The sequence below is a fragment of the Lathyrus oleraceus genome, chromosome 5, assembly GCF_024323335.1.
Source record: "Lathyrus oleraceus cultivar Zhongwan6 chromosome 5, CAAS_Psat_ZW6_1.0, whole genome shotgun sequence".
In the NCBI taxonomy this organism is placed as follows: Eukaryota; Viridiplantae; Streptophyta; class Magnoliopsida; order Fabales; family Fabaceae; genus Lathyrus; species Lathyrus oleraceus.
In genome coordinates, this window is record NC_066583.1 from 49,653,749 (window position 1) to 49,666,482 (window position 12,734).

At 35.2% G+C, this 12,734-nt stretch overlaps 2 protein-coding genes across 3 annotated transcripts; both read right to left on the reverse strand.

The window, feature by feature from the left end:
* Positions 1-1,034: 1,034 nt before the first annotated feature.
* On the reverse strand, positions 1,035-3,118 carry LOC127084802 (protein DETOXIFICATION 48). Its single transcript, XM_051025316.1, has 2 exons — positions 2,837-3,118; positions 1,035-2,670 (listed from the first exon to the last, which is right to left on the reverse strand). The coding sequence occupies exons 1-2, from the start codon at positions 2,993-2,995 to the stop codon at positions 1,102-1,104; spliced, it is 1,728 nt and encodes a 575-aa protein (XP_050881273.1). The 5' UTR covers positions 2,996-3,118; the 3' UTR covers positions 1,035-1,101.
* Positions 3,119-4,279: 1,161 nt separating this feature from the next.
* On the reverse strand, positions 4,280-11,576 carry LOC127084803 (sucrose transport protein SUC4). Of its 2 annotated transcripts, none has more exons than XR_007788798.1 (6): positions 10,826-11,575; positions 8,384-9,123; positions 8,046-8,109; positions 7,918-7,961; positions 6,056-6,278; positions 4,280-4,781 (listed from the first exon to the last, which is right to left on the reverse strand). XR_007788798.1 is itself a non-coding variant. In XM_051025318.1 (6 exons), the coding sequence occupies exons 1-5, from the start codon at positions 11,340-11,342 to the stop codon at positions 6,120-6,122; spliced, it is 1,524 nt and encodes a 507-aa protein (XP_050881275.1). In that variant the 5' UTR covers positions 11,343-11,576; the 3' UTR covers positions 4,280-4,781; position 6,119. The 2 variants fall into 2 exon arrangements, 1 of the variants encoding a protein (XP_050881275.1); XM_051025318.1 differs by having other exon boundaries at positions 6,119-6,278; positions 10,826-11,576.
* Positions 11,577-12,734: the final 1,158 nt, after the last annotated feature.

The following is a 12,734-nucleotide window of genomic DNA, read 5'->3' on the forward strand; positions in this document are numbered from 1 at the left end:
TGGTTATTTTAGAATTGATTGTGCTTTTTATTATTGATTCTATTTAAAGTTGAGATTTTTAATTTTCAACTCACATGCCTAAAAAATTTATTCAAACATAAGTTGCTTTACTTTCGACTTATATTTAGTCATAATAAATTTTACATTATCAATTAAATAAAAACCAATTATGTTTACAGAATAAAAAAAAACAGACTTAATACTTTGATAAGTTGAAGTTTGGTTGAGATTTGATATCTTATAATCAAAGTTCATTTGAAAGTTGATCTTTTTTATAAATAAATCAATATATGAAAAATAACATAATATTGAATAAATAAATTATTAATATTTCGGTGTATATCAATCATATATTCATAATTATCATATTACTGAAATATTTGATTTTAATTATATATAGAGAGAGAGAGAGGCACATCCTCCTAGGGTAGGCCAAGGCTAGTTTATATCACAGAATAAGCACTTGATTACGAAATTGTACGACAAGATTAACAGAATCTGTGATTAGACTTAAGATCCCTTCAAATTTAGTGATAAATAATGAAGTCAATCATGTGTGTAACTTTCGTTATCATACTATGATTGGGATAGTTAATGATATACACGAGATTTTCCCTTCATTATTTACTTCTAAATAAAGAGATTAACTAAGAATAAGAATAGGATGCTTGTGCTTGAAAATAAAAGTAGGTTTAGTTGGTGATTCCAAGTGTGTTAGAGAATGTATTTCCATTTATAGAGAGTCAAAAAGTTTCCATTTATGGAAAGGAACAAACAACATAAAAGTTAGGTAGAAAAAAAATCATTTTGTTTTTCTTCAATATCAACCGACATCTCAACAACCCAATGCTTCTCTCAAGAATGGTCCTGTGGAGATTAAACAGCATCTTCTTCTCTCTCTTCCATTAATCATAAATGAAATTTCATTATGAGTTCAAACTCAAGCTTATGAGTTAATATCATTGAATTTTTTTGACGGAACAAAATAACAGAAATATAAACACTTCTTTTGTAATATATGCAAGCATACATTAATAAGTTAAGTTATACATTACAAGAAGAAAAAAAACACAATTAACTAATTAATTAGTCACTAATTAATTAACTTAGTGTTAACATGTTTGGTAGTAGTGGGTCTGTTTCAAGTGAGTGTGTACATGTCTTGGTAACATAATCATCGTCGTCTTCGTCTTCGTCGTCATCATGGTTTATGATTACTATGGTTTCTTCAAGACAACCACAGTGATTGTTGATGTTCTTGTCTTCATGAGACAGTACATTTTTTGTGATGAATGTTGGTAACAACGTAGAATCAGAATCAGAAATAGTAGTTTTTGTGAGATTCTTAGCTCTTTCAACTTGATTATTCCAATCCGTTCTACAAAGAACAAACAACATGAGAACAGCACAAGAGCCTTGGGCCGCAAGCAACCCAAACCAAAGCCCAACAAAGCCCATTTTCACAACAAACCCAAGAAAAATACCCACGGGCATACCCACTAAATAGAAAGAACCCAAATTGATATTTGCACCCACCGTAGGCCTAGCACTTCCCCTCAAAACACCACACCCTGTTGTTTGTGGACAGTTTCCAATCTCACAAAGCCCAACAATTGGCAAAACCATAGCCGTTAGATTAAGAATCTCTTCATCGTTTGTAAACAATCTCCCCCATTGATTTCTCATCAAAATAGTAAAAACCATAGCCAAAATTCCCAAACCAAAGCCACAAAACATGGACACTATCATAGAGAAACGTGCTTTTGAAGGAGAATTCTCACCTAACAAGTTTCCAACTCTAGTTGAAACACCAAGACTAAGAGAAGAAGGAAAAACATAAACCAACGACGTTGTTTGAATAAGAATACCCATGGAAGAAATCGTTGACTTTGGGTTGACCAAAAGTCCACACAAAATTATCATGAGTTCATACCACCACCATTCTAAACAGACAGAAACACACGACGGAATCGAAAGTTTAAGTAACGAAGACCAACCTTGGAGACATTCCATACTAGGAAACACCCATGAGTCTTTATATACACCCGAGAAAAAAACAAAAGACGAAAGAAAAATCAAAAGGTTAAGATTAAACCAAATCATTGCTATCGCCACCCCCGCAACACCCATTTTGAAATAAACCACGAGAACGAAATTCAAAGGAACATGAAGAATCACAGATACAGCGGAGCAATACGTTAATGGTAACGTTATGTTTTGCGTTCTTAGGTAAATACGAAGAGGATGAAGAAAGGACAGAAAGAAAAGATCCGGTAAAGAAAACAGGATGAAAGTTTGTGCTGTGGATGAAATCTCTTGGTCTTGACCACATAACAAGAGAATATTTTTCATGTTAAGCCATAGATATGAAATGGGGATTGAAGTAGAGAGAAGCAAAAGTGTTGTTTTTTGAAGAGTTAAACCGAGTATCTTCCATTGTTTAGCTCCATAAGCTTGTCCACAAATAGGTTCCATTCCCATGGCTAAACCGGAGATGATAGAGTAGCCGGTGATGTTTGCGAAACCTATAGAGAGAGAGCCTCCTGCAAGCTGAGTCTCGCCGAGATATCCGAGGAAAAGCATAGAGATCATAGCTCTTGAATATAAGAGTAAACCAGTTATTGCAGTTGGAACTGATATTTTACCTATGGCTTTCATTTCTTCTATCACCTGAAATATGAATGCAGAAAAGAAAAAAAGAGAAATGATTAATATATGTTTGTTTGTTAATCATGAAAGTGGCATGTGATTGTGACTAAAGAGTGATGATAGCAACTAGCTACCAACTTCATTTAATATAAGTGATTATTATTTTTGTTCTATTTGATTATACTACCTCATTTGGAGTTGGCCATCTTTGAAGTTCATTTGGGTGGTGAAGTTCATCATGAGAGAGACAATCTATGAGTGGCTTTGGGTTTGGACTTATAAGGTGAGTTTGTGTGGGAGACAGAAATGGAGATGTTGAGGATGGTTTGGGAATGGGATTACACATCACTAGCTAGTTAGTGCTGGATATGTACACAAGTTAGAGAGAGAGAGAGGGGGGGATGCAGAAGGTTTTTGAGAGAGAGAGAGAGAGAGAGAGAGAGAATGGTGAGGATGGTTTGTGTGTTTGTGTATGGGATGGGAGGAAGAAGATGAAGGTGGGAGTGTGTTTTTATGCATGAATGAAAGGTTTTTGGGACCTACAATTGTAACGTGTCATAAATGGAACAAAATGCTAAAATTTATAGTGTACTAGTTACAAGGGACATTTTATTTTTCTCTTATACCAACACATTTTGTCTCTCAAAAGTAACACTAAATTATTTACCTTACCTTTCATTTACCACCAACCCATTTTGAGATAATATTATAAATTTTTTTAATATTTAAATAGGTAGAATTTAAGTTATTTGATCAAGAATATAAGTGAAATATATATAGAAAGATTAGGCTAAATGAAAGAAATGGCTTGTGGAGGTTAATGGGAGGCAACCGACTTTAGCTTTCTCTCAAAATTGAAAGAGTGTTATATTAATATTATACTCTCTTTTTTTATTTATGTTTAAGTTGGATGGATTTATTCGGTTTAATGGTTTTTTTTAGCGGTCAAATCAATAACAGAGTTTTGATTTGACAGTGATGGCCCAAAGCAAACTAGTGGGTTCGTTGGTTGGTTTAATCTCGCATGGTTATTAATTAATGTGGATAATAGTGGTTTTTAAAACATGTAAAACATAGAGACAGATACGTATGTGGTAGGTTGTAGAAAAAATAGGTTTGGCATTGCATGTTGTTTAAGCAACACATGCATGTTATGTTTGATTCCAAATTCCAAACGCAACTAGAGTCTAAAAATAGACGGACCGTGTCAAACACACAAACATTCCCTTGGCTACAACAGAGGAAGCAACTTTTCTTTCCAATCTAGTGTAGGCCCCACCACACTCTTGGTGAGTGAATGTTTCATCCTCAGATGTAATAATAAGAGTATTATAAAGTTTATCTAATTTGATTTGGTGGATATGTATATGGATTATGGAGGTAGGTGTTGGTGGTATATATCATGGAGGGAGGGACAGGGACCACCTGTGATGGTGTTAACAGTTAATGGAGAATGATGGTAGTTGGCCGTATGGACAAGAGACAGATGGGAGATATGAAACATTAGAGATATTCATTCATTACTTGCATCTTTAATTGATTATTAGAAAAGTTAATTAAAATACTCTGAAACATATGGCCAACCTATGTCAGATTCCATTGCTTTGTATTCTAGCTCATGCACTTGATGTAAATGAAAGATATGTATCATACAGGGGAACCCAATGCTCTGAAAATAAACCAGAGCATCACAAGTTCTGACAATGGACAATTTTTAAACAAACTCTTGTTCCAATGAATGGATTAATAATACTACTATATCAATTCGAAAATAACCCGTCTCGAAATGCTGCTCAGGATGTTCCAGATATATCCCACCCAAAGGATTTGATTCAATTTTTTTTATAAACAGATAAAAACTCGAGATCATGTAATCATGGAGTTCGGATTTACTGTGGTGGTCTATCTAAAAAAAGTATATTTGTCAAATATATAATGTATCTTAAAACAGGTCATCCTATTGCAGAAAAGACGGTAAAAATTGGCACTAGCAACAATAATGCTCCTCTGGTAGCTCCCACAGATTCGCTTATTGTGTACCCTCCAGCTAAATCTTTTCCACAGCTAAAATGAGGTTGGATGCTTCCGCCAGAAAAGAGATTTTCTCCATTGACATGAGAAAGTAGTAAAATCTGCATCATACAACAGAAAAATTCAGATGAGTATTTAGCATCTAAAACTTAATAGTCTGGATTTTATAAACAAGCTAAATAAACAATGGCAGTGTAAGCGTTGTACACTTATGTACATTTAATCATCTTATCAGTGGTTAACGCTAATGAATCGTAGACTATAATTAACCTGCAAAGTTTGCTAGTTTTGCAGGCTAACCAAACTAGCAAATTCCAGTTGTGAAGCTGGGACATGGTTCGAAAATTGGATCACTACTAGTTAGGACAAATGATGATATAAAGGTTGGTATTTTTTTAATGCTACGAGTCTTAGAAACAGGAATTGTACGAGAAGAATTGAAAGCAAATCAGACATTCATGAAAAGTGAAATGTACTTAACAAGAGAATTCATTTCATGATTCAAAAGAAGCAAAACGAATTAAATGTACACATTAAATGACCCTTATAAACCACCAACAAAAGCCCCTTAAATTGGTTATCTCGAGAGATTAGTCTCTGGAGTATATAGTTACATTTAAATTAAGGTTTCGATCAGCACAATTAACATACTCACTAATGGCCACTAAGCGTGCATTAATGAAACTAATACAAACAAATTCTGATGCACCGATGCACAGCATTGCCTCAAACTAAGAACTTTTCATGTGGAATGGAATAATTCCCAATCAGCAGCAACTCGTATGATTGGAAAGGATGTTGCCTAAGTAAATTTGGAACCTATAGAAGATGCCCCAAGTACTTTCCCACAACATTTAATCTTTAAAAGAAACACCTTTCACAAGTGGGACAGATTTACAATGAAGAAATTCCCCACTGAATTCAGATAATCTAATCAATATTTTGGTGACAGCTTTTATGATTACATTTGAGTTGTCAGGATGTTTGGAAAAGTAGTGCAATATGAATTGCTTCTTTTACATTGTTCCGTAATCCTTATACATCAAGAGTATTCATTCTTTCTTACATCCAGTACATGGTCCCCCATGCATAACAAAACATATATTCTCACTGTTTTAAACAGACCACTCACTCATCAGGATTACCAAGAAGAAAACAAGGAAAAGTTTCCAAAACTTCAGAAAATAATAGCACTCTAAATTTAGGTCATTGGCTTTAAATAATGACCAATCATATGAAAATGCATCAACGTATTCAGTCATTCGTATTAGAAAGAAAATGGGGAGGAAGTTCTAAGGGAAAGGAAAACTTGATAGAAAAACAACTAATAATAGAAGTTAAACTGTAAACATGATTATATACAAATTATTTCTACCTGTTCAATTTCATAATCCATCTTCAAAAGAAATCGGTGGCAAAAGCAGATCGAACATGATACCTCATACTGGGTTTCTAGGCTTTTGAGAACCAGTTCGGGGAATAGCAAAGACAGCTATGCCTCCACTGACAAGAGCTGCAATAGCTGCCACAGCAAACGCCGGAGAGTTTCCTCCGCCAAATAACTGATCCCATGGTCCACTTCCTAAGGACACTATCATCTGTTTCAAATATGAAAATATATAAACTCTTTAACTAATACAAATACAAATACAAATCCTGCAGTATTAAACTTGTTAAACATAAGATAACTTCTATAAGAGAAAGCATCGGCAAGATATAATAATTTCTTTGAGTTGTGCTAAATTTTCTTTTTAAGGTGTATTCCTCTGGAGTATAATGCCTATACTCTTCTTGAGTGTTCTTTCTTATCCTTAAATCTTTTATGTGATAAGAATTTCTCCATGACTCTACACCTCAAGTGCCAGGCCATGGTTTCTTTAACAAAATCTTCTCTACAGATATGCAAAGATTGTAACCTTTATTGTTTTGTTTGGGAGATTTTTTGTTTTTGTGCTTTTGTTGAAGGGGGTTTTTGTCAGGCCATTGTTTCTTTAACAAAATCTACTCTAGAGATATGCAAAGACTGTAACCTTTATTGTTTTTTTTAGGGAGATTTTTTGTTTCTGTGCTTTTGTTGAAGGGGATTTATTGGGCCTGTTTGTTTAAGATTTTTAAAAAATCTTTTTTGATATGAATAAATTAAAAAATAAATTATAATTGAAAAAGCATTCAAGTCGAAAAACTCTGCATATTAAATTAGTTTTTCATCAATATGGCTGAAAAGGCATAGTCACCATATATTGTGTTTTGTCTCTCTTCTATTAAAAAGGATTTTTTTTCTTCGAAAGCTAATCAAAACAGCTATTTCATTTGTAACATAAAAATAACATTTTTTCTAAAAACCTTAAACACAAACATAACTAAAGCATCAAAAGTGATTTTTGAATAATATTTAACAAACAGTCCTATTGTTGTATTTGTGTTCCTCTCTTCTATCCAGTAATCTTTATTCTCTAATCACAACATTGAGCAGATTATAATAGTCATGCAATGAAAATATAAAAGCATGAACGAGTTGGGTGAATCAAATGTCAAAACCACTAAACATGGATACTTTTAAAACGGAGGAGTTATGTCTGTGAGACCCTTACTGGACAATTGTACCAGAAATGACACGACACTTCAATCATAATGAGACGCTCTAGATTTTTCTGTAACTATTCCTGTGTTGATTTTCATGTTTCTTATTCACAACGCGTCCCGAAAGTCATAGAAATTTGGCCCGGCATGAAAACCACTGTGCTGATAATTTTATTTAGAGAAACCCATTGAGAGCGATCAAAAAGTCAAGTTTTCATGCTTGGATTTTGGCCATTTCATAGTGATAGTACATGATTGCAGACTATAATCTTGTTGCCTCGTGCCACTAAAAGTTTTAGAAGTTTAGAATACAACATGTATCAACATCAATTAATTGATTATTCAAATTATAATTCTTTATCCTGTGATGAAATTGTGAGTGGTCACCTCAAGACCCGGGACCATTTGTCACATTGAACTCAAGATAATATGTTTTGATTATTTAAGACAATGACAAATTGGTTCACTTGAAGTCTTGAACAAATATTGGGAATGCTAAACAATTCAACGGATATGTTGTTTTTAGAATTGAAGTTAAACTGGTTCACTTAACAACTATTGAAAGTGCTAAACAATTCCATATATCTTCATTTGGATTTCCGTCTAGGGGTGAATAATTTAACCATTAAAAAAACAGATACTCGAAAGAGGCAATACCTGTGGGAACACTATTGCAAGATTTAGAACTCCCATTGACAATCCTGAAAGTGCCAACAATTAATATAAATACATTTGTAAAATCATATATTTCCACGAAAGAATCATAAGGTATCAATCCTGCTCACCTTGGCCGAGCCCCAATGGCTGAATATGTGTGGAAATTAAGGCATATGGAACACTGTAAGTGATCTGAAACAATTAGGAAGTCAGATTAAATTAAATATTGGGTTCTCAATACACACATATTCTTCAACGTATGCATAAAGGACTGATGTGTGGAAATTAAGGCACATGGAACACGGTAAGTTATCTGAAACAATTAGGAAGTCAGATTAAATTAAATATTGGGTTCTCAATACACACATATTCTTCAACGTATGCATAAAGGACTGATGTTGGTTTTAAGGAACATAAAAGACAGTGCACAAATAGTATGCTTTAAGCAGTAGAGAAAGCAACTTACTGCCAATGGAAACCCGAGAACGGTAAAGATTGTCAGTGCAGCTATCACGATGCTAGTGGGTGGTAGATCTTTTCCTAAATAACCAATGTCATTTGCCACATAGGTTAAAACAAGCATTGCTATAAAGCAGACTGCCATTAGGATATTTGCGATTCCCCACACAAACCCAGCCCCCCGCTTCCTGCATAGCTTCTCCATGAGTAATGATGTTACTCCAAGAACAACTGAATTAAGCAATAAACCAAGTGCCCCCATTCTAACTCCGGAATCATAATTAGTGCCTTCATTTGGCTCACCGCCATAAATTTCTCGGCCCATCCAATCAGTATCGAATAGAAGAAATGGGAACCATCCAACCCATGTTAGAGCAGTAACAGACAATACTATCCATATAGGCTTTGAAAAATATTTGAATGTCCCAAATAGTTCCCATAAAAAAGCTTCTTCCGCACTACCACCTGACTCCCCTTCTGCTTCAGCATCGGGTTCCCCACTTGACCCAAGAGGCACTTCATTAGCTGACGTGATACTGATATAGGTGGTGATGAGCATGAAAACAATGTCCAGAAAGAAAGCAGACTTGAGATTTGCACAACTAATATTGCATGCAGGGGTAAGTGTGAAAGGAAAGACCCTGTACCAACCACTGTATGATCCAGTTGCATATCCAAGAATGTTACCGATAGCCATAAATAGGGAAAAATAAGCATTTGCGACTCGTGTCCTTCGATGATCCTTACCTTGCATTCCAAAGAAGAAAAAGATAGATAAATAAAACATGAAGAATGCCAATGGAGTAAATCAGCATTTTAGTCTTTGCAATCGTACAGGTCAGACAATTTAATCCCTCATATTTGCAAAATGACAATTTAGCTCCTTAAACTAAAAAAACATCAATCAACTTAGTCTTCTCCCAAAAACATATTTTAAAAAACCTCTATCCAAACCAATGAAAGACATACATATTTATCTTGAATAGTCTCTTGTTGCATCAAGATAAATATAAAATCTTTGAAATAGTGCTGCTAAACTCAGGGAAATGACTAAATTGAACGACATTCTTTAAACTTGGTGACTAAATTGCTATTTTACAATTTGAGGGACTAAATTGTCCAAACCTTGCAATTTCAAGAACTAAAATATTGACTTTCTCGATGTCAATGTGTAGTTTGCTTTTGACAGCCAAGTTATTTTCATTTTTCAAAAGACTTATAGTTCACACAAACTCTCAGTGTTTCTTTTTCTATTTTTAGGAGATCTATCCAGACATTTAAGGCCACCTTTGCAAAAAAAAATGTAGGGAAGATAATTAAAATAAAGATGATTACTAAGTCATTTAAATTTAACCTAAAACTGCATTCAGCTGCATATGAAGACAATCTGGTGACAGCCGATGTAGAACATATTTATTTTTTACTACTCTGATTATATCCTAGCTTCTGGTTGGGATCATTTTATCCAAAATACATATAAAAATTTGTTATGCAATATAATCCTTTCATACTGTCTAACAAACATGTCATATAATACAAAAAGAGAAAAGGGGTGATGCACTGACAGTGTAAATTTATTTTACACTGTCAACCAATGACGACCATGCATCCCGCCAAGTCAGACTGGAAATTTCAAAATACTTGTATGACATGGCAAAATGTTATATTCTTATTGGATGACTGTGTAAAACTTTTTTACACCGTCAGTGCATCACCATTAAACCCATACAAAAATTATCTATTTAGACACCATGTACTCATCATGACTATGATGACACTCCTCATATATTTAAGAGATTATCAAAAAGGGTTCTAAATTTTCTCCTTGAAATGAATGAAATGATAATATCCACGGATAACAGACTACAGCATGTTTGATAATGACAAAAATTATGTGCTTGTCAAAACCTCTGTATTTAGCACTTTCTAAAATAGGAGTTTCAAGTCAAGGTGGATTGTGATTAAGGTTTGTCAATAAACTAAATCCTTTCCAATTACAATCTGAACCAGTTCTACTGTAACTTGTAAGCTCAATTGAAAACGAACCATGTTCTAAAATACTTAATCATAAATAATAAGCATTCACGCTTATCACAGTGGCTGTAGTTTAGACAAATAAACGTAAATCACATTGTAACAGAGAGACGTGCAAGGTGAATACGGAATAGGCATGCACGCAGTCGCAAACACAAGATTCAGCAATCATCGCCATGCACTCGTCGAGATTGCAGATAAGTACCAACCTAACCCTAGCATCTCACAACAATGACAGAAACATAGAACTACTTAACATCCAGAGCTACAATACCACACAAAAGAAATGGACAATTCACATTACTGAATTAGCATTTGATCATAAAAAGAAAGAAAAACACACAATTTCAGCCTCAGCAGCAGCAACAAAATAAAACTATTCCTAATATCATATTGATAGAGATGAGAAATTTACCGGTGAGATCACCGAGCAATGCTCTACAAGGACCTTGAGTGACATTATTAGCAACATCCAAAATCCAAAACCCGAACACGAAAAAGGCGACGGCGGACCGCCGATGTTCCTTGGTATCACCAAACTTCCATCCCAAATCCGCAGCGTGACCAATGATGAGAACAGACAAAGCAATCGAAATAGCTCCGCCTAAGATAAACGGTCTCCTCCGGCCGAATCGACTGGTGCAGCGATCACTCAAATGGCCAACCAACGGCTGAACGATAAGCCCCGAAAGCGGGCCGCAGAGCCATATAATACTGGCCCACGCATGCGGGATTCCGAGCTGCTGAACATAGGGCGTTAGAAGAGATAACTGCAAAGCCCATCCGAACTGAATCCCACCGGCAACTGACGCTACTCGGAGTAGCTTGGTGAGCGGAACTCTGTCTTTAGGGCGAGGCTTGGATCGAACCGATGAAGATGAGGGACGAGTTTTGGAGCGGTGGGGTTGACGGGAAGAGTCGGGATTCGGCATTGTTCAGAAATGTGGTGATGTTTTGGGATTGGGTGTCCATGTTTACCTTGTTTGCATGAACTTTGTGAGCGTTTCCTGAGGACAAGGGCATCGCGTAAGACCAGGTTGTGATTCTGTTGAAAATTGTGATAAACGTTTTCACTACACCTCACATAGGATAATGCTGTATTTTGACACCTTTAAACGATGATGATGATGTTGCACTATGAATTGGCATGAAAGTCATGATGTTGCATTGTTTAATAAAATAATAATCAAAATTACAACTTAGTTATTTAAAAGGAAATTTTTTTATAGAAACAATCGTAACATTGTCTATTATAATTTTTTATTAATTTAAAAATAAAATTAAAATTTTCTCTCTCTTTTTATAGGATACTTTTAAGAATATGGATTTAAGTGTGTTTTTATTCAAGTATTTCTCTAATTAAATATAAATAAATTGAAAATTAAAAAATATGAAAATCACAATTGGTGAGATCAAAATAGAAACTCTAAATTGCGTATCTTTTTAGTTTTTATTATTGCATATCATTCCTTATTCTTTGTCTTTCTTCATCTCAATTGCATTTCTGTATCGTTTCAACTCGTGAACACATGTGCGAATGGAAGTGGTAGAAAATATTTTGATAGGTAAATAATGTGTAACTTTTAGAGTTTTTGTCATCGGGTGCTCACTACGCCAAAAACTGGAATAGACAGCGCACCTTAGAGGGCGCTTTATTACAAAAGCGCCCTCGAAAGTGAAGCGAAAAATAAGGAGCAATAGACAGCGCACTTTAGAGGGCGCTTTTGTAATAAAGCGCCCTCTAAGGTGAAGCGAAAAAATAAGGAGGAGATAGAGGGACAACAATACATGGCGCTTTTTAGAAAGCGCCCTCTAAGGTTACCCTTAGAGGGCGCTTTTAATAAAGCGCTGTTATAAGTCCATGTGCATTTCCAACTTATAAAGCGCTTCTGGAAAGCCTTAGAGAGCGCTTTCATAAGCGCCCTCTTAGGCCCCCTTTAGAGGGCGCTTTGTTTCCACAAGCGCCCTCTAAGGTGAAACGAAAAAATAAGGAGGAGATAGAGGGACAACAATACATGGCGCTTTTTAGAAAGCGCCCTCTAAGGTTACCCTTAGAGGGCGCTTTTAATAAAGCGCTGTTATAAGTCCACGTGCATTTCCAGCTTATAAAGCGCTTCTGGAAAGCCTTAGAGAGGGCTTTCATAAGCGCCCTCTTAGGCCCCCTTTAGAGGGCGCTTTTTTTCCACAAGCGCCCTCTAATGTCCCCTTTAGTAAACATTAAAATTATAACATACTGCGCGTTTTGTTATTTCACTATCTGTTATTAGCGTTCTTTTTCACGTTAGGGTTCTGAGGCGTTTTCCTTCCACCTCTGTTAGATCTAC

Bases quoted from the DNA above. Each gene is read 5' to 3' on its own strand.
- LOC127084803 (XM_051025318.1), bottom strand. From the start codon at position 11,342: ATGCCGAATCCCGACTCTTCCCGTCAACCCCACCGCTCCAAAACTCGT. The intron at 9,124-10,825 runs GTAAATTTCTCA...TTGGAATGCAAG, and splicing joins ATTGCTCGGTGATCTCACCG to GTAAGGATCATCGAAGGACA. The intron at 7,962-8,045 runs GTGAGCAGGATT...TGGCACTTTCAG, and splicing joins GCCATTGGGGCTCGGCCAAG to GATTGTCAATGGGAGTTCTA.
- LOC127084802 (XM_051025316.1), bottom strand. From the start codon at position 2,995: ATGTGTAATCCCATTCCCAAACCATCCTCAACATCTCCATTTCTGTCT. The intron at 2,671-2,836 runs GTAGTATAATCA...TTCATATTTCAG, and splicing joins GATGGCCAACTCCAAATGAG to GTGATAGAAGAAATGAAAGC.